Here is a 20,586-nt window from a genome sequence, read left to right on the forward strand (position 1 = left end):
GAGCTGACCCTCCCCTTCGCGAGGTGGCGCGGCGGCGGCTCCGGCTCGTCGCCCGGCCGCGGGCTCCCGATGCCGATCCGCTCTCCACGTTTTCCGGCGGCGGCGGCGGAGCCCCGGCGCCCCCTTTGTGCGCGCCGCGCCGCGCTCCGCGCCCGCCCGCCCGCGGCTCCGCCCTCCGCGTTTTGCGGCGCGCCCGCCCCGCCCCGCTCCCTCCCGCTCCGTGGGTTCCGGCTCCGGCCTGCCGAGGCCGAGCATTGCCGAGCGGAGCCGAGCCGCGCCGGGCCGAGCCGAGGGGTGCCGAGCGCAGCCGAGCGGAGCCGAGCGCCTGCCCCACGTCGCCCCGCCCCGCCCCGCCCCGCCAGGCGGACACCGGCGCGGCCTGCGCGGCGCGGCGCGGCCCACAGGCGCGGGTGGCATGGCGGCCCCGGCGGCCGGCCCGTAGCTGCCGGCGGAACGGAGCGGAACAGCGGCCAGGCGGCCCGATGGAGGAGACTTAGGGCCGCCCGGGACGGGAGCGGAGCCGGGTGAGTGCGGGCCGGGCCGGGCGCGCCGCCGCTGCGTGCGTGTGTGTGTGGGTGGCGGTGTGGGGGAGGCGTCGGTTAGGGATCCCCCGCGGCCGTTGGGCCTGGTCGCGGCCCCGCTTCGGTCGCCGTTGGGCCCGGGCTGTTTGGCCCGCCGCGGCCGTTGGGGGCCCGAGTTCCGCTCCCGGTGACCGTTGGGGCCTACCCCCGCGGTCGTTGGTGCTGGGACTCCCCCGAGCCCCCTTCCCCCTCCCCCCCTATCCCGCGGCCTTCGAGCCCCGGCGCCCGGGTTTGCTTCCCTGCCGTGGCTGTGCCCGTCGCCGCGGGCCAGGGACGTCCCTCCGTGAGCGCTGGGATGAGGGTGTGTGTCCCCCCTCCCTCCCCGGGGCCGTTGGGGATGGTCCTTCTTGGGGTGCCGGGGCTTGCGGGGGTGCGGGCCCCCCCTTTCCCGGGGGGCGAGGTCACCGCCCTGGCGGCCGCGGGGGTCACCTTCTCCGCGGCTGTGGCACCGGGAGGGACCCCCCCGGGGCGCTGGGGCCTGAAGGCTCCCCCCCCCCCCCCCCCGCGCCGGTGTTGGGATCGCCCCAGCTGCAGGGCGAGTTAGGGGCTGGCCGCCCGCGTGTCCTGGTGCCGCGGGGGCGTGGGGGGGGCGTCACGGATCGGGGCCGGGGTAGGGACCCCCGTGCGGGGGATTACCGCCGGGGCAGGCTCTGGGGTGAGGGTCGGGATTGGGGGGGGGGGGGGGCGGTGGGTCTAGGGTGGCGGCAGGATGCGGTTCCCGAGGGGCTGCCGTGTCCCTGGGAGGGGGGCGTGTGGTTTCTCGCCCTCCTGCCCCCCGGCTCTGCGCACGGAGGGCTGGGGGGACGCGAGGAGCGGAGGGCTGGCTCCTGTGGGACGCTGCCCCCCGGTTCCCGCGGGGGGGTTCCGGTGCGCCCAGGGGCGCGCAGCCAGCACGAGTTGCCTCGGTATGTTTATGAGTGGGGGACAAGCACCGAGCGCGGCTCCTCCTCCGGCCCCCCTCGCTGGAGGGGCTGCCCTCCGGATTCGGCCCCCCGGGCTCCTGGCGTGACGGTGCCCCGGTGCCACAGGCCGGGCGGCGGCTCCGCCGAGCCCCCCCGCCGCCGCTTTCGGAGCCCCCCGCTCCTGAGGGGCCGTGATGTCAGCGGGGGCGGGGGGGGGTGACACCGGCAGTGACAACGTGGCCGTGCCGGCGAGTGCCGCGGGTGGCTGCGGGGCGAGGGCAGGATGGCTGCTCCCTGGCGCGGAGCTCTCCCGCCCGTTGCGTGCACCGGGAAGGTCACAGGTTCAGGTCCGGTCTGCGAGGCTTGGCTCTCCTCCATCTCCCGGCAGCCCTCTTTTTTTTCCCCCTTTCTTCCTTTCTTTTTAATTTTAATGTATCCAGCGTTTCCTCCTCCCCGCTTTCTGGGAGGCCTTTTCCCCTCGGAGGAGGCGTTAGCCACGCGTGGCGTGCGGGGCGCACCGCGGAGCTCCCTGCTGCCCTTCCCCCCTCTTCCCCCGCTTCCCCCCGGCTGCAGGAGGATTGAGGTTGCTGGCATGCGGGGCCGGGGCGCGCAGCCTTCCTCGCCTGGACATCCTCAGGAAAGCCTGCTTCCACGCTTTGTGCCGCGGCTCCGGCGCTGGGCTGCGCCGCACGTTCCCAGCTCTTTGTTGGCGGTGCGCGGCCGCACGGGCACGGCGCTCGGCGGCCCCGGCCGCGCCGCTCCTATCGATCGGCTCTTCGCCGGCAGCGGTTGATAGGCTAGGGTTCGGAAGGCGTTGGGGTCCGCAGAGGAGCGGCGGCCCTCGCCCCTGTTCGGCCCCGGCTCCCGCAGCCGGGTTTTGTCCCCTGCCGGCGGCGGCAGGGCGAGGTGCGCGGCGGGGGCAGCGCGGCCGCCCCGGCGCTGCCAGGGGACGAGGATTTAATGTTTCACCTAACGTGGCCTCGTGCTCAGGACAAGGGCCGAGAGCCAGTCGGAGCCACCAGAGGGAATTAATTACCGGGCAAGTTGTAATGGTCTGTGATGGAGTGTGGCTGGCACACAGAGGGTGGGATTTCTGCTCTCCTTTCTCAGGCTGGGCCTTGGTTTCCCACGGAGGCTGGCCGTAGGTCGCCACGAGGCTGCTCCTTCGCTGGTGTGGGCACAGAGGTGTCCCTTAACACAGCTGTTGCTCCCTCCTTGGTGGTGTTCGAGGCCTTGAGCAGCCTGGGCTGGTGGGAGGTGTCCCTGCCCATGGCAGGGGGCTGGAGCTGGATGAGCTTTGAGGTCCCTTGCAACCCAACCCACTCTGTGAGTCCATGCTCACAACGTCCTCTGTGCCTGCTGAAAGTGTTGCTGTGGCTTTGGAGAGGAGGAGAAGCTGCTGTAAATGAGGGAGGTGGCCTGAGGTCTCCTTCTCTGGAGACATTGACACCCCACCTGGATGTGTTCCTGGGTGCCCCTGCTCTGGCAGGGGGTTGGACTGGGTGATCGCTGGAGGTCCCTTCCAGCCCCTGCCATTCTGTGACCTCCAGCTCCATGCTGTGAGCTGGGTGGCATCCACCAATGATCATCGAATCCCTGAACTGTCAGGGCTGGAAGGGACCTCAGGGATGATCCCCTTCCAACGCCCCTGCCCTGGGCAGGGACACCTCACACCACAGCAGGTTGCTCGCAGCCACATCCAGCCTGGCCTTACACCCCTCCCTGGGCAGCCTGTGCCAGTGTCTCCCTCCCAACCTCTAGAGCTGCAGGGCCACAGAGTCCCCCGGTGCTTGTGGCACCCAGCTGGTCGGACACCATGGCACCTGCTTCTGCTGCTTCCAACCCTTCTGCCCTTTCAACCTCTTCCTGGGGGGAGGAACAGGATTGCCAAGTGTGAAGGCAGTGGAGGGCTTCTCCCGCTGCGTTGGAGCTACCTGGCAGTTTGTCTGTCTTTGTTATGCGTGCAGAAGGAGGCAGGGCCCGAGCTGGCTCCCTCTGGTTTGTTCTCAGGGCCGCACTGGGCTGGGATTTGCCTACAGATGATATTGGCAGTGGCTCCTCCATTAAAGGCAGCCAGGAGCTGCCTCCCCTTCTTAGCCTTTCTGTGCCCTTTGCAAGGGCTTGTTGTGATAGGTTGAGAGGGAATGGATTGAAGCTGGAAGAGGAGAGGTTGAGGCTGGAGATGAGGAAGAAATTGTTGGCGGTGAGGGTGGGGAGGCACTGGCACAAGTTGCCCAGGGAGGCTGGGAATGTCCACTCCCTGGAAGTGTTGAAAGCCAGGCTGGATGAGGCTTTGAGCAACCTGTGCTGGTGGGAGGTGTCCCTGCCCATGGCAGAGGGTTGGAGCTGGCTGACCCTGGTGGTCCCTTCCAGGCCAACCCATTCTGTGATCCCTACCAGAACGTGGCTGGCAGTATGTCCATGCTGTGACAGGCTGGAGACCCCCAGCTGGGATCACACTTTGGGGCTCAGCACTGACAGGAAGGGGGTTGGGCACCAAAGAGGTGCTCAACGTTGTGATCAGTATCTCCTGAGTCCCTCCTTCCTCTTGCTCCTGCCCTGGAGTGGGGCTGCACCTGGGCTGGGTTGGGATTATGGCCCCTGGGCGCTGATGCAATGGCAGTCCCAGATGCCAGGCACTAAGCCTCTTTGTCCCCTTGATCCCCAGCATTATGTAAATGAGCTGGGCCCAGGTAGGCTGTCAGGGGGCTGTGGCAGGCTGCCTGCAGAGTTGCCTGTTGAGTATTGGCACTGCTGCTGCTGGGTGATGGCCCTGACCAGGGGCAGGGAGCTGCTGGCGGCAGGCAGGTGCTCAGGGGAGCACTTCAGGTGCCAGGTGCCCACTGAAAGGAGGTGAGGCTGCAGGGGACCTTGCCAGGGGCTGGTGGCAGCTCAGCCGTGCTCACTTGCTGCAGGCAGTGGATGCTGCAAGTGGCTCAGCAGGAGATGGGGCTGGCTTCCCACTGAGCTTGGGGTGAGGTGCATGGCGGTCCCTGCAGGCTTGTTGCAGAACGTGGGCTGAGTGGTTCCTTGGCCAGTCTCTCCAAGGGGTTGTTTAGAATGATCTTTGTTGTGTCCTTTTCATACCCAGCAGTGATTTGTTTACATTCTACTGCTTTTCTGTTCAGGAGCTGTGAAGAACGTTAAAGGCATAGCCAGGGATCAGTGCTGGGCCCCAGCCTCTTTAACATCTTCATTGCTGATCTGGATGAGGGGAGGGAGTCAGTCAGCAGCAAGTGTGCAGATGGCACCAAGCTGGGAGCAGAGGTTGGTCAGTTAGAGGGCAGAAGGGCTCTGCAGAGGGACCTTGCCAGGCTGGACAGATGGGCAGAGGCCAACAGGATGGCATTCAACAAGTCCAAGGGCCAGGGGCTGCACTTTGGCCACAGCAACCCCAGGCAGAGCTACAGGCTGGGGGCAGAGTGGCTGAGAGCTGCCAAACAGAGAGGGAGCTGGGGGTGCTGATTGACAGCTGCCTGAACATGAGCCAGCAGTGTGCCCAGGGGGCCAAGAAGGCCAAGGGCATCCTGGCCTGCATCAGGAAGAGTGTGGCCAGCAGGAGCAGGGAAGTCATTGTGCCCCTGGACTCTGCACTGGTTAGGCCACACCTTGAGTGCTGTGTCCAGTTCTGGGCCCCTCAGCTTAGGAAGGACATTGAGAGACTTGAAGGTGTCCAGAGAAGGGCAACAAGGCTGGGGAGAGGCCTTGAGCACAGCCCTGTGAGGAGAGGCTGAGGGAGCTGGGGTTGCTTAGCCTGGAGAAGAGGAGGCTCAGGGGAGACCTCATTGCCCTCTACAACTGCCTGAAGGGAGGTTGTAGCCAGGAGGGGGTTGGTCTCTTCTCCCAGGCACCCAGCACCAGAACAAGAGGACACAGTCTCAAGCTGTGCCAGGGAAAGTTAAGGCTGGAGGTGAGAAAGTTCTTCCCAGAGAGAGTTGTTGGCCATTGGGATGTGCTGCCCAGGGAGGTGGTGGAGTCCCCATCCCTGGAGGTGTTCAAGAGGGGATTGGATGTGGCCCTTGGTGCCATGGTCTAGCCATGAGGTCTGTGGTGCCAGGTTGGACTCTGTGATCCTTGGGGTCTCTTCCAACCTTAGTTATATTGTGATACTGTGAAAGCTACCACCAGAGCGCTGCATCTGCTCCCAAACCTGCCCTGTGCTGGCTTGTGGTGAAACTTCTGGGGGAGCACTGAAGCCCCCAGAGCCCCTGGGCTGCCTGCAGCTCTGCCCTGGGCACAGGTCAAGCGTGGGTGAGCTCTCCAGGTGCAGGGAGGGCTGCTCCTCTGCTCCTTTGGGAAAGCCATCCCTGGCTGCTTGGGCTGGGGTGCTGGAGGCCAGGGGCAGGATGCTGCTGCTGCGTGGGGCTGCCTGACTCCAGCAGGGCAGCAAAACTTGGGAAGGCTCTAGAGCACAAGTCTGGTGAGGAACATCTCAGGGACCTGGGGTTGTTCAGCCTGGAGAAGAGGAAGCTGAAGGGAGACCACATTGGGCTCTGCAGGTCCCTGAAAGGAGGCTGCAGTGAGGTGGGATTGGCCTCTTCTGAGGAGCAAGGACAAGAGAAGAGGAAACAGCCTCAAGTTGCACCAGGGGAGGTTTAAGTTGGCCATGGGGAACAATTTCTTCCCCAAAGGGTTGTCAAGGCCTGGCCCAGGCTGCCCAGGGCAGTGGTGGAGTCCCCAGCCCCGGAGGGGTTTCAGTGCCACGCCGATGTGGTGCTGAGGGCCAGGGTTCAGCGGTGCCCTGGCAGTGCTGGCTTAGCAGCTGGTGATCTTGCAGGTCTCTTCCAACCAAACCCATACTGTGATTCCCTGACTCCCCAGCAGAGTTTTGGGGGTGTTGGGAGTATCCTGAGGAGCTCCTCTGGGTGTGAAGGACCTGCTGTAAGGTCAAGGGTAGGCTGAAGAGCTGGCATGGCTGCCCGGGGAGCTCAGCAGTGGCCACATGCAGCTGCTGAAGCAGAGCTCTGCCCAGCATGGCAGCAGCTGCTCCACTGCATGAGCCTGACCTGGGCTGGCTCAGGTGAGCAAAGGCTGCTGCTTGGCTTTGGGGTGGAGAATGACACCAAAAAGATCCCAGTGGGATGTGACTCCTCCTGCCACTCCGTGGGGCCAGAGCCTGCTTTCCTGCCAGCGGGGGTCAGTGCCTGGAGCCCTGTCGTGGGTGGGGAGGGAGGGAGGGGTGAGCTCTGGAATCCTCCAGGAAAGAAGACATGGAATGGGAAACTTGCTGTGTGACTCCAGTTGCTTGTGTCTTGCCTTGGACTGCTGCCATTTCTGGAAAGGAAACTCCTCTCTCACTTCTGGGTTTGGGTGACAAACCAGCTTTGGAGATGAAACCCAGAGGGGGTTTTGCCTTTGCTGCAGCCTGCACACACAGAGGCTGCTGGAGCTGCCGGGGTGTCAGCTCATGGGCTGTGCACAGGGGGCTCTGCACGGTGCCACTCTGTGTGTACCTGAGAGGGGCCTGCAAGAGCTCTGGGGAGGAGCTCTTGCCAAGGGCTGGGAGGGCCAGGCTGAGGGCCAATGGCTTTGAGCTGGGAGGGGGGAGGCTGAGAGTGGAGAGGAGGAAGAAATTGTTGTCAGTGAGGCTGGGGAGACTCTGGCACAGGTTGCCCAGGGAGGCTGTGGCTGCCTCCTGCCTGGAGGTGTTTCAGGCCAGGCTGGATGAGGCCCTGAGCAGCCTGTGCTGGTGGGAGGTGTCCCTGCCCATGGCAGGGGGCTTGGAGCTGGCTGAACTCTGAGGTCCCTTCCAACTCAAACCCTTCTGTGAATCTGTGAACCTCTCTCACTGTCCCTCTTGAGCTGAGGAGCCCAGCACTGGACACAACCCTCCGGCTGTGGCCTCCCCGGGGTAGGGCAAGGAGAACCTCCCTGGACCTGCTGGCCACACTCTTCCCACTGCGCCCCAGCAGACCACTGGGCTTGGCCAGGAGGTCACAGTGCTGGTGCCGTGCTCAGGTTGCCTGTCCTGTGTGGTTGGAGCTTTCCCGTGGCCGCGGGGAGCAGGGCCCCGAGGGCAGCCCTTGCCGGCTGCTGCTGCTTCCCTTCCCTGCTGCCTGCCTTCCCCGGGCTCAGCAGTTTGCAGTGGCTCATCACCGTGAATTAGTGACTTTCTCGTCTCTACCCTGGCTCTGCAGAGGGCTTCATTGACCTGTGCAGCACACCTATTTGTTACTCCTCACAGGGAAAAGCCTTCCTTGGCTCCGCTCCTGCTGGGCCCGGGCCTGCCCCTGCTCCTCCTCTGCCTCCAGCCTGCCTGCTTTGTCCCAGGGAGTTCCCAGCCCGATGGGTTGGCAGCAAGGGAGATGAGAGCTGCGTGGAGGGTCCTCTGCTGCAGATGAAGCCTGAGCTACTGCAGCCAAGGTGCCCTAATTGCTCACTGAATGCAGGGAATTGAAGGCCTTAAGAGGCCAAGTGGCGGTTCCTTTGTTTCTGGAGCAGTGGAGAGATAGGAAGGCTCCCAGGGACCTGAGAGCTGCCTGCCAGTACCTGAAGGGATCCTACAGGAAGGCTGCAGAGGGACTTTTCCTGAGGGTGTCTGGAGACAGGACAAAGGGAGATGGTTTGAAGCTGAGGCAGAGCAGGGTTAAACTGGAGCTGAGGAACAAGTTCTGCAGTATAAAGGTGGTGAGAGCCTGGAACAGGCTGCCCAGGGAGGTTGTGGCTGCCTCCTTGCTGGAGGTGGTCAAGGCCAGGTTGGATGAGGCTTTGAACAGCTGAGGCTAGTTTAGAGGTGTCCCTGCCCATGGCAGGGGGTTGGAGCAGGTGATCTGTGAGGTCCCTTTCAACCTGAGCCTTTCTGTCATCTTCCCCTTTGTCTGAAGCCTGGGAAGGGGCCAAGGCTGCCTGTGTGCTGTTCTGCTACAAGAACAAATGAAGTTCGGAAGCTCTTCCTTCTCCAGGGGCAGCCTGAGAGCAAGTGAGCATCTGTCCAGGCTGTGCTGCTGGGCACCCCTCTGCTCATGAGGCAGGGTTGGGATTGGGAGGCACTGCTCAGCCGGGATCCCTCAGGTGCCCTTCCTTTGGGTGGGGAAGACAGAAGCGAGATGCTGCTTTGGGAATGGAGCCCTCCTGCACCTGCCTCTGGGAGGCTGCAGCCATGAGAGCCCCACCTGAGCACTGGGCCAGGCAGGGGCTTGGGAGACGGCTGGCAGCGAGGCGAGGGAGCCTTGCACCCCCAAAGGAAAGGCTCCAAACGGCTGGCTCCAAGGTGCCCACTCTGCCCCCACCGGTGCCCAGGAGCTGAGCTGCTGCCAGAGCTGCAGCTGCCTCTCTGCAGCCCTGCTGATGGCACTGAGCAAGCAGGGGGGAAAGGGTGAGCTCCAGCAGTTATTTATGCCCCTGGCTGCCTTTGGTCTTCAGCAGCTCTCCTTTCTTCCCGTGCCTGTGAGTGATGCTCCCAGGAGCTTCCCTGGCCACATCCATCTTGCTGCTTCCTCTGGCTGCTGACTTGCTCAGGCTGCTGGCAGCCTTCCAGCCCATGCGCAGCTCCAGCTGAGGTTTGCGACCTCCTGGGTTATTTTTGTGTGCTCTCTCCCCCCTCCCAGCCTGCTCATGAGGACAGGCCACCCATCCAGACACCTTCCAGCATCTTGGAGATCAGCTGAGCTCTGCACTGGGGTTAGCAGGGGGGTAGCCAGACAGGTTTGAGACCTGCAGGGCTGCTCTGGGTTCCTGGTGGAAAGCAGCTCTCTGCTCGAGGGATGATCAGCCCTCCGGGGCTGTCCCTGTGGGAAGCCTCCTGCTGCCAAACAGCTCTGCTCAGATGTCCTGGTTTGAGGCTTCAGCTTGTGTTTGGCAGCAGCAGCAGCCTGTCTGGGCTCTGGGTGGGCTTTGCAGGGGCAGCAGAGCACCGCTGCTGAGCCACACTGGCACTGCCTCACCTCAGCTGGACTCACCTGGAGCGCTTCCCCCTTAGACCTGGGTGGTCCTTGCTCACAGGGCTGCCTTTTGCCACCCTGTGGCTGCCAGCGGTCCATGGGTCAGCCTTTGGCAGCAGAATGCCATGAGCATGGCTCTCTGCTGCCCATTCTTGCCAGGCAGCTGGGGGGCTGTGTGAGCTGGCACTGTGGCTCCTGCAGCTGTGGGTCGTGCAGGGGATGCAGGTTTGGAGTGAAGGTGCAGCTGTGTCACTGCTTACTGATAAACCATCCTGTGTCTGAAGGGCTGGGCAGGGACTGCTCAGGAGGGGCTGTGGGGACAGGACCAAGGGGCAGTGGTTTGGAACTGGAGCAGGGCAGAGTTAGGTTGGACCCCAGGAGGGAGTTGTGCACAGTGAGGGAGGGGAGATACTGGCACAGGCTGCCCAGGGAGGTGCTTGAGGCTCTGTCCCTGCAGCCATTCAAGCTCAGCCTGGCTGTGTCCCTGGGCAGCCTGCTCCAGCTGGAGCTGTCCCTGCTGAGTGCAGGGCTTGGACAGGATGCCCTTTGGGGGTCCCTTCTAAGGCAGTGCAACTCTTGAAGCTGTATGATCATGACACAGTGGTGTCTTCCTGTGTGCAGTGAGGTCCCTGGTTCAGAGCAGCTCTGAGCTTGCAGTCAGCAAGCTGCTCCATTCTGTTCCCCACTAGATTCCTTTGCTTCCATGCATGGGGATATTCCAATTCCTCCTTTCCAGTACAGCCAAGTGTTACAAGATCTGGGCACCAGCTGATGTCAGTGGATGGGGATCTGAGTGCTGGGGTTGCTGAGAGACTTCTTGGCCATTGTCAGCTGTTGGAGATTTTGAAGTCATAGAATCATAGAGTCACAGAACTGCTTTGGTTGGAAGAGACCTTTAAAGTCATGGAGTCCAAACAGCAACCCAGCACTGCCAGCTCACCACTAAAGCCTGGCCCTCAGCACCCCATTCCCAGGGCCTTGAAATCCCTCCAGGGACAGGGACTCTGCCGCTGCCTTGGGCAGCCTGGGCCAGGCCTTGACAACCCTTCTGGGGAAGGTTTTGTTCCCATGGCAAACCTGACCCTCCCCTGGCACAATTTCAGGCCATTTTCTCTTCTGTCACCTGAGACTAGGGAGCAGAGCCCAACCCCAGCTCATTGCTGGGGGAGCTGGAGAGAGCAGTGAGGTCTCCCTCAGCCTCCTCCTCTCCACACCAACCCCCTCCCCAGCTCCCTCATCTGCTCCTCCCCAACCCTCTTCTGCAGACCCTTCCCCAGCTCTGGTGCCCTTCTCTGGCCCTGCTCCAGCCTCTCAATGTCCTTCTTGGAGTGAGGGGATGAAAGCTGACCCCGGATTCAAGGGTCAGGCTCAGCAGTGCTGAGTTCAGGGGGACAGTCGCTTCCTGGGCCCTGCTGGCCGCCCTGTGGCTGGCAGAAGTCTCCAAGGCCATGGATGCTGGAGAAGGCCTGCCCAGTGCTTTTGGATGAGCAGACTACAGTCTAGCCAGCGTCCAGAGGAGCAGCCAAGCCTGAGTCTTGCTGCTCCCTGCTGATGTCTGTGCCAGGAGCCTGGGCAGGGGACAGTGCCCTGGGATCTGCACCAAAGCGCCGGCTGTGTCTGTGCCGCCCGAGGCGTGCCTGAAGCTCTTCCAGGCCACGCTGCTGCTTTATCCCCCTGCTGGGACCTTTCCTGCACGTCTGGCTCCTGCCTGGCAGGAGGTCTCTCAGCTCTCCACAGGAGTGCTCCTAGTGCAGGCATGGTGCTGGACTTCAAGGGTGGCTACAAAGAGGATGAAGGTTCTCTCTTGACAAGGAGCCACGCGGAGAAGTCAAGGGGCAGCGGATGCGAGCTGCAGCAGGGGAAGTTTCATCCCAGCATTAGAAAGAGATTTTTTGATGGGAAGAACAATTGTTGAGTGGAACAACCTCTTCAGGGCTGTGGTGGAGTCCACAGCACTGGAGGTGTTCAAGATGTGACAGGACAGGCTGGGAGATCACAGAATCGTTTATGCTGGAAAAGGACCTTTAAGATGTTTGAGTCCAGCTGCTAGCTCAGCCCTGCCAAGTCCCCTGCTAGTCTCTCTGGGCCTTGTTTCCTGTGCAAGGTTGGACCAAGTGACTTTTCAAGGTCCCATGCAGCCTGGCCTGCTCAGCAGCTCTGTGAGTTGTATTGATGCTGGTGTGTGAGGGAGCTACCTGCTCAGCTGCACACCAGGGAAGTGACTCCAGCAGTGTGATTCAGTGGAAAGAGCTAAGTGCACCTGGGAGATGGTGAGCCTGGAGAAGAGAAGGCTCTGGGAAGACCTCAGAGCTGCAGTTCAGTATCTGAAGGGGACCTCCAGGCAGGCTGGGCAGGGACTGTTCAGAAGGGGCTGTGGGGATAGGAACAAGGTACAATGGTTTGGAACTGGAGCAGGGCAGAGTTAGGTTGGAGATCAGGAGGGAGCAAGGGTGAGGAGACACTGGCACAGGCTGCCCAGGGAGGTGCTTGAGGCTCTGTCCCTGCAGCCATTCAAGCTCAGCCTGGCTGTGTCCCTGGGCAGCCTGCTCCAGCTGGAGCTGTCCCTGCTGAGTGCAGGCCTTGGATAAGATGACCTTAGGGGGTCCCTTCCAACCCAGTGCCATGTCTGAAGGTGGTGTCTGCCTGCTGTCCTTCAGGGAAGCAGAGTGCTGTGTGCTGCCTTCCTGAGCCTCCTCCAGCTGAGCACCAGGCACTGGCTTGGTGATGTCTCTCCTGCTGTTGGCATTCTTGAAAGGGGATGCTCTGGCCTTGCCTGCCTGTGTGTGCAACAAGTGTCAGCTGTGTTTTGTTCAATACAGAGGTAGGGAGCTTGGGAGCCTGGGAGGGTTGAGAGCCAGCAGAATGGATTGCTGTGGGCTGCAGAACTGGGGGCTCTGTGGGCTGGGACTTTGCTGGGGACACTGCTGGGAGGATTGCAGGGGAGCTTGTTCCAGCTCTGCCCATTTTGCAGTGCAAAGGAAGGGCTGAAATGCTTCCTCCTTTCTGTGTGCCTGGCCTGCTGGTGGTGTGTTTGCCTTGCTGGGAGAGGAGGGGGGAGCAGGAGGGTCTTGCTAGGGGGGCGTTGCCATCGAGCCCTGTTGAAGGCTTTCACTGTGAGGGTGCAGGAGCCCTGGAGCAGGCTGCTTAGAGGGGTTGGGGAGTCTCCTTCTCTGGAGACGTTCAAGTCCCACCTGGATGTGTTCCTGTGTGACCTGCCCTGCTCTGCAGGTCCTTTCCAGGCCCTCCCACTCTGTTCTTTCCAGCCCTCGTCTGAGTGTCTGCTCAGTGGCTGTGATGGAAGCAGTGTCCGCAGGGAGCGAGCGCTGAGCTGCCGCTCTTCAGGTGCAGCCAGCCTGGGCTCTGCCCTCCCCAGCCCCAGGTTTGCTGTGGGCTTGCTGAGGGTGGGTGTGAAGGTCAGGAGGTTGAGTTTTGATGCAGCTGCACCCTTGGGCTGGTGATGGATGTGAAGCTGATGCTTGAGCAGCGTGTTGTCGGTAGCAGGTGGGTGTTGGGGGTGATAAATCTCCTGAGCTTTTCTCCAGGAGGGATGATAGCCTGGTCACACCTGCAGCACAGAGGCTTTTGCTCACCTCTCCCATCTTAGAGTCATGGGATTGGTTTGGTTGGAAGAGGCCTTTGAGACCACCAAGTCCAACCATTAGTCCAGCCCTGCCACATTGCTGCTGAACCATGGCCCTCCTTTCTCCAGGGCTTCTAAAGTCCTCCAGGGATGGAGACTCCCCCACCACCCTGGGCCAGGGTTTGACAACCCTTTCAGGGAAGAAATTGTTCCTCATGTCCAACCTAACCTCCCCTGGTGCAACTTGAAGCTGTTTCCTCTTGTCCTGTCCTTGTTCCTTGAGACCAGAGCCCAGCCCCAGCTCCCTGCAGCCTCCTCTCAGGGAGCTGGAGAGAGCAATGAGGTCTCCCTCAGCCTCCTCTGCTCCACACTAGCTCCCTTAGCTGCTCCTCTCCAGCCCCTTCCCCAGCTTCGTTGCCCTTCTTTTGAGCTGCTCCAGCCCCTCGGTGTCCTTCTGGGAGCGAGGCTCCCACAAGCGCCCCTAGGATGTGAGGAGCATCTTCCTCCACCTGCAGCCTCTGGCAGTGACCTCGGCTGTCCTGCTTGTGTAATGCCTGCCCTGAAACACTCCAGGCTGCTCTCCAGGCTGCCAGCGAATGACTCACGGCTCGAGTGCTGCCCTGCGTCAGGTTCATTTCCAGTGTCAAGGCTCAGGCTGCGGGAGCTTGGGAGCGGCGGCAGAAGTTGCGCGGGGCGGCGGCGCGGCCGCGGTGCACGCTGGGAGCTGTAGTCCCCGCGGGCGCCGCTCCATGTTCGCAAAAAGAAGGGTGGCTCCATTTTATTCAAATTGGGCTCGGCCATCTCCCTCCTGGCAGCTTGCTGGCGCCATCCCGCTCAGCCCCGGGAGCCCCCCGCGTTCTGGCGAGGAGGCGCTGCGAGAGCAGCTCCTCGGTCGCAGCCCCGCGGCGCAGCCGAGCCGGCAGCTCGCCCGCAAGCCCCGCGGCTGGCGGCGGCCGTGGGGGGACCCTGCCCCCGTCGGGTGGCAGTTCTGGAGGGTGTCGTGGTAAATCTCCTTTGTCTGCCGTGGCTTGACTGATGTATGGGGGAGAGCAAAGCCTCCTCCCCTGCGTGATTTCTTGAGCTGAAAGCAGCAAGTGAGTGAGGAAGCTCCTTTGTGCGGCTCTCTCCTCTCCTCTTGTGCGTGCCAGCTGGCTCGCGTTCAACCTTTCTCTTTTTTCCTCTCCTTCTCCCCCATCTCCAGAGAGAGGGGGCGGGGAGAGAGGGGGAACATCTTAGAAAGAAAGCTGCAGAAAAGGCATGGGAGTTACTGAACAACAACAAAAAAAACCCAACCCAAACAAGCCCAGCTGGGGGATTACAAACGCGGCGGTGGCGGTGGGAGCCGAGCGTGGCAGCTCGGGGAAGGCAGGAGTATTTTCCAGCCGCCCTCCACCCCAGCCCCGGCTCTCTGTAGTCGTAAAAGGAAACAAAAAGGGATCTTGTGCGGAGGCAGCGCATGGGGAGAGCGGCCGGCGGGCTGCCAGCCGCGGGAGGAAGGGCCCCGGAGCGAGCGGGGCCGGCGGCTCGGGGGGAGCCCTTCGGGGTCTTGGCGAAGCACGGGGGCCGGCGGCTCATCCATAGCTGCTCTGCCCTGGCTGCCTTTGCCTTCCCTGGGAGAGACCGCAGGGGTCTGTGTCCTCTCCAGCGTCACCCCCATCTCCCCAGACCCCTCTGCTGCCCTCCTCATGCCCCGCTGAGGGAAACGCAGCCGGGTCGTGGCGGTTTGCCCCCCCCCCATCTCTGCCGCTCCTTCTTGCGGGCATTCCTGAAAGTTAATCAGGGTGAAAATTGCAGTCGGTCGGGTTTGGAAGCTGCCAGAGGCTGATGGTGGAGCGCTGCAGGCTGGAGCACATGGCCGTGAGACAGTCTCCCTACGTGTGGGGCTGGCAGCTGCCAGGAGAAGAGCCTTTCTCCTGTGCCTCCCCACCCTTGGGCGCCGAGGTCCTTCCCCGCCTTGGGTTTCTCGGCCCGCGGTGGGGGCGGTGCGGGCCGGGCCGCCAGCACCCCGCACGTGTTGCAGCACAAAGAGCTGGGGGCTCGCCGCCGCCGCGCTGCCTTTTGAAGGCGAGCTCCTCTTGTTTGAGAGCCGTCTCTCTCTAGGTGTGCTTGCAGCTCCCGGAGTGAACTTTCAGGTCTGTCTCTTCATAGGCTTGGCTCCTTCCCAGCCCGTGGATGCGGATTGGAGAGGTCTCGGGCACCTAATGGAGCTGAATTATTCATGTCTGGTGCTGTGTGTGTGCAGCATTCCCAAGCAGAAAGCTGTCTCCTTGTAGGATCTGTGCTCCAGGACTGCTCTTAAAACGCTTTGTTGGCAGGTCTCCAGGCCAACAAGTGAGCACATGCTTTTCATGTTGCTCGGGGATCAATCCCAGGATGGCAGGAGGTAAGGGGAAGGACACGTTCAGAGCTGAATCAATCTCCTTGCCTGCTTTCGGAGACGCTGGGGCTTGTGGCTGAGGAGCAGGCAGGGGCTGCAGAGCACCTGGGGCTGCTCCAGCACGGGCAAAACAGGCCTTGGGAAAGGCACCTCTGGGGGCTGTGGGAGCCGAGGGTTCCCCCTCTGCCCAAAGCAGCAGCTGCGTGGCAGGGTGGCTGCCCCTCGGGGTCTTGCCTGGGAGAGGGACCCAAGACGCTGCTCCAGCTGCAGAGGTGGAGCCGGCCCTCGGGAGTGGGGAATGGGGGTGGGAGTCTCGGGGAGGGGGCGATGGAGCTGGGGGTGATATTCAAGGGGTACTCCACCCCCAGACTGCATAGTGGTGACCCAGCCTTCAGCTCTGGACCCCCCCAGTCCCACAGTGGTGCATCCTGAGCTGCCTATTCCCCCCCCCCCCCCCCCCCCCCCCCGCCCCCTGCACTGCTCTTGCAAGCCCAGCACGTTCTTGTCTGCCCTGTTTGCAGGTCCCTTCCTTCCGCCTTAGCAGCGCCCTGGCTCCCTTGACATCTCCTCTAGAGGGTGAACGTTGGTTGTTGTTTTTTTTTCCCCTCTTGTTTTGGAAGCCTTTGATTGTTGCTGGCTCTCTAATCAGCAGGGACCCAGCGGACTTCTGGGCTCCTTCTTCCTTTTGTTGTGGTAGGAACTGGCAAGCGCCGCTGCTGTTTGCATAGTTTCAGACCAAAGTCCTGCTCATCTGCTCTCCTTATTCCGTAGATACAAACGAGGTTCACGTCCCTGTGTGTGCACGTCCCTGTGCACGCTGCAGAACCAGCCAGGTGAGTTCCCAGGGCCAGCTGAGAGCAGGCACCGCTGGCACTGCTGCAATACAGCCCTTGCAGATTGCCTGGCGCCTTCCCCTGGCTGCCAGGCCAGCTCCACGGCTGTCTGCCTGCCTGTCTGTCCTTCTGACCCGAGCTGCCGGTGTCCCTTCACACGCTCCAGCCTTGGGGCTGGAGTCTGAGCCTCGTCCTGTCCCGGTCGCTCCCGTGGGGTCCTGTGCAGCAGCGCCACGTTCCCAGGCCCTGCCCCGTGGGCTTGTGGCTCACCTCGGGGCCGGGAAGGGCCTGTCGGCAGCGGCACATTTCGTTCTTCCACTTTCGTGCCGGCTTTGCCCACCCGGACAAAGGAGCCGCCGCGGATCCGCCGCACAAAGGGAGCCGGCTGCAGCGCTGCCGGCCGCGGGCTCCGTGCCGTGCCCGCCGGGGCTGCCCGCCGCTACCCGCCGCGGCGCTGCGGAGAGGGACAGGGCAATGGAGCCAGGCCGGAGAGCCCCAGCTCGGGGCTGAGCAGGAGGAGGCGGAGGCAAGCCGCAGGGCGGCTTTGGAAAGCTGTTAGCGGAGCCGGAGCACAAAGTGCTCTCCTGCTCCGGCACTTCCCTGCCGCGGCGAGGAGGAGAGGTCAGCGCCGTGCGATGCTGCCGGCCCCCGGCCCCGGGTTGAGGCGCTCGGTAACGGCCCTCGGCGCCGGGTGAAGGCGGTCGGTAATGGGAGGGCGTTAGGAGCTGCGCGGGGCTGGGATGCTGTGGGGAGCAGATGGAAAATGGTCTGGCTGCGGCAGGCTGGCTGATGAAAGAATCCCTGGCATTTTTACAGTGTTTGCATCTCTGGAAGCACACCATGGAGCTGCTTTCCAGGCTCCTGCCTGCTGGGGCTTGAAGAAATGTCTCTGTGTGTGGGTTGCTGGGTGGTGTTTTTTCGGTTGTTGTTGTTGGGTGGTTCTTTTTTTTCTTCTTCCCTTCTCATTTCTCTTTTAGTCACCTGGTTTTGAGGTGTTGCTTGTCAATAGTACGAGAAGCCAGCAGGCCCAGAGCACAGTGGGGATGGGGAGAGGACAGAGCTGCTGGAGGGGAGCTGCCTCCAAATGGGTGGTCAAGGATTCCTTCAGAGATGTAGTGATAGGGCCAGGGGCATTGGTTTGAAATGAGAGCAGAGCAGATTGACATTGGAGGTGAGGAACAAGTTCTGCCCCAGGAGGCTGCTGGAACACTGCAGCAGGTTGCCCAGGGAGGTGGTTGAGGCTCCATGCCTGGAGATATTCAAGGTGAGGCTGGATGAGGCCCTGGGCAACCTGATCTAGTTGGGGATGTCCCTGCTGGGTGCAGGGCTTGGACTGGGTGAGCTTTGGAGGTCCCTTCCAACTCAACCCATTCTCTGGTTCTGTGTGGAGAGTGGGCTGGGTGGGTGGCTGCTGGGCAGAAGCTGTGTCAAGTGGTAATTATCTGTCCTCTGTGTAGCTGCCTCCAGCTCACCTCAGCAACCTACTCAGGCGCTTCCACAGGTCACTGTGGCTGTCCTTTTTTGTTTGCCTCTCCCCATCAGGGACAAGGCAGCAGCATCATATGAAGACTTGCAGTTCTTTAGTCTGGGTGTGGGGAGGAAGTACTTCCCAGTGAGGGTGGGGAGAGACTGTCCCCAGCCTGCCCGGGGAGGCTGTGGATGCCCTCTCCCTGGAGGTGTTTCAGGCCAGGCTGGATGAGGCCTTGAGCAGCCTGGGCTGGTGGGAGGTGTCCCTGCCTGTGGCAGGGGGTTGGAACTGGGTGAGCTTTGAGGTCACTACCAACCATTCTGTGAGTCTCTGGATCTAAGGGCAGGGAAGATGAGGAGCTGGGAAGCCAGGAGGAGGAATTTTGGGCTAGCTGGGGTCAGCCATCGCATGGGCAGGCAGGGCTGATCCCATGCCTCCCAGTTAAGGCCAGGAACCTGTTCCTGGGTTTCCCAGTCCTCAGCTGTGGCCAGTTGTGTTGGAGGTGATGGTTTATGGTCCCACAGCTGGGCTGGGGCGTGGGATGGAAACCCTGCACTTGCCGCTGCCGTGCGGCCTTTGGCAGCCTCTGACGTGGCTCCAGTGTCACAGGCACTCTGGAGCCTGGGATTTATTTCCCACCCAGGCACTCGACTTCCCTGGCAAAGTGGCTCTTGTCCCTTGCAGCGAGGCTGGCGTGGAGAGGAGCCCTGCTGCAGGGTGACATCGGCAGGAGAGGAAGCGCCCTTCCCTCCCAGGGCCAGTCTGAGGGTGCACGGTGAGCAGGGCCACGTGTGAGTGATGTCTTGTTGGAGCCCGGAGCTGTGACCTGCCAGGGCTGCTATTGCTGCAGGGAGCGCTGCCAGATGGCTGCTGTGCTGGCTCACGGAGGAGCAGCCCCGGCCCGGGGCGCGGCTGGCAGGAGGCCGCCGCCTCGTGCTGCCTGACGGAGGGTTGGGGAGGCTGGGGGGTTCCGGCCTGCCCAGAGCCTCTCCTGCCCGGCTGCCGGCGAGGGCAGAGCTGCCCACCCAGGGCTCCTCCCGCCTAACCCCTCTCCTCTCTTCGCTCTTTCCAGCAGCGATGCCGTCACCTGGGCAGATCCCCACTGGAAGCCCCCCGAGGACGTAGGTAACCCCCAGGGCGCGGAGCGGCAGGGAAGAGCCTTGAACCGTGAGGGGTCGTTAACTCTAAGATGTCCTTGGGCAGCGGAGCTTCCGGAGGGAAAGGAATCGATGCGAACCCGGTGGAGACGTACGACAGCGGGGATGAATGGGACATTGGAGTAGGGAACCTCATCATTGACCTGGACGCCGATTTGGAGAAGGATCAGCAGAAGCTGGAGATGTCGGGCTCCAAGGACGTGGGGCTGCCGGCGCCCAACGCCGTGGCCACCCTGCCGGATAACATCAAGTTCGTCAGCCCGGTGCCGGCCCCGCAGGGCAAGGAGGGCAAATCCAAGTCGAAAAGGAGCAAGAGCGGCAAGGACAGTGGCAAGCCGACCCCGGGGACCTCCTTGTTTACCCCCGGCGAGGGAGGAGGTAGCAAGAAGGAGGCTCAAGGACGCTCTGGGGACGGCGCGAACTCGGGCGGCTTGGTGGCCGCCGTCGCCCCGAAGGGCTCGGAGAAGTCGGCCAAGGCGTCGCGCAGCGTGGCCGGCTCCAAGAAGGAGAAGGAGGGAGGCTCGTCCAAGAGCAAGAAGGAGAGGAGCGAGGGCGCGGGGGCTGCGGCCGAGAAGGAGCCCGGCGTGCTGCAGCCCCTGGCCCTGGCGGTGAGGGTGGGACAGTATGACGGGGGCCAGGGCCCGGAGCCTGCTGCTGCCGAGCAGCTTGGGAGTATAGCGATCGACGCGGGAGCGGCGCTCAACCCCCTGGGCGTGAAGGCGGAGCTGGAGGACGGGGACGGCGAGTGCCGGCAGCTGAAGAAGGTGAAGGCGGAGAAGGTAAGGCCGGTGCCGGGCTGGGGGCGTGACTGAGTTCGAGCCCTCGGGAGCGGAGGGGCCCTGCCTCCAGCCCCGGGGAGGAAAGGGAGAACGGAGACAGCAGGGTCTGTCGGGGTGCGTTTGTGCGACGGCAGCGGCCTCAGACCCCGGCGGGGGGGAGGTGGCTCTGCTGCTCCGCTCTGGAGGTCACCCCTGCGCAGGCACCGCCGGGCACTGGCACTGCTGAGCGGCCGGCGCCTCCCGCGCCTGGCGTGAAGACGGCTCGTGCTGGGAGGGCACTGGTCAGGCTGCGCCTGGCTTCTGGCAGCTGCGTGCCAGCAAGCTGCCCGGTGGCCGTGTGTCACAGCACCGTCCTGCCGTGCCCTCGGGGGGTCGGTTTCCGTGCCCAGCAGCTCCAAGTCCTTCCAGCTCCGTGCTCTGTGGGAGGAGGCAGGGCTGGCACCGGGGGTGACGCTCCAGTGCTGTGCCTGCCGCAGCTCCCAGGGGTGTCTGTTGGCTGCCGTGCTCTGCTCCCCAGTGGCTTCACCCGGAGCGCCAAAGCTCCCTGTGGCTCCCACGGGAATCTTCTTTCTCTCTGGTTGCATCATGTGCAGAGAAGGAGCCCTCAATGCGTTCCTGACCGAGGGCTCTGTGGGTGTGCAGCTGAGCACATGGTGCAGGGCTCCCAGGAGCTGCTTCCTCCTTCCTTGGTCTGCCATTGGTACATGGGCTTTGGCCCACTGCTGGTGACAGCCTCAGGCCAGCAGGTTGCTGTGGCTGGTCTGCTGCTCCTCCACGAGCGTGCAGCAGCTCGGAGCCCACCGAGCTGCTCCTCTGGGTCACCAGAGGGGCTGAAAGCTCTGCCAGCAGTCTGTCTGTCTGTCCATCTGAGTGGTGGTTGGCTCTGGGTGTGGCTCAGCTTGAGTCATGATCACCGTGGCTGCTGTCACTTCGGGGCTTGGCTGGGGGAAGCCTTGGAGTGCTTGGAGCAGAAGCTGCAGGTGTGCTGTGGCTGCTCTGTGCCCAGGGTGAGCCTCACCACCAGTGTGT

The 20,586-nt window shown here is 62.8% G+C and overlaps 1 protein-coding gene across 3 annotated transcripts in view; it reads left to right on the forward strand.

The window, feature by feature from the left end:
• Positions 1-363: 363 nt before the first annotated feature.
• The window catches only part of ZNF609 (zinc finger protein 609), a 53,690-nt gene continuing 33,467 nt past the window's right edge, over positions 364-20,586 (forward strand). For 2 of the 3 annotated variants that reach the window (XM_054168910.1, XM_054168908.1), the window contains exons 1-2: positions 364-524; positions 18,694-19,557. In XM_054168910.1, the coding sequence (XP_054024885.1) occupies positions 18,811-19,557 (747 nt within the window). In that variant the 5' untranslated portion in view covers positions 364-524; positions 18,694-18,810. The remainder of the gene's footprint in view (positions 525-18,693; positions 19,558-20,586) is intronic. The other variant, XM_054168909.1, reaches the window with a different exon arrangement.

The sequence above is a fragment of the Dryobates pubescens genome, chromosome 17 (assembly GCF_014839835.1).
Source record: "Dryobates pubescens isolate bDryPub1 chromosome 17, bDryPub1.pri, whole genome shotgun sequence".
Lineage (NCBI taxonomy): Eukaryota > Metazoa > Chordata > Aves > Piciformes > Picidae > Dryobates > Dryobates pubescens.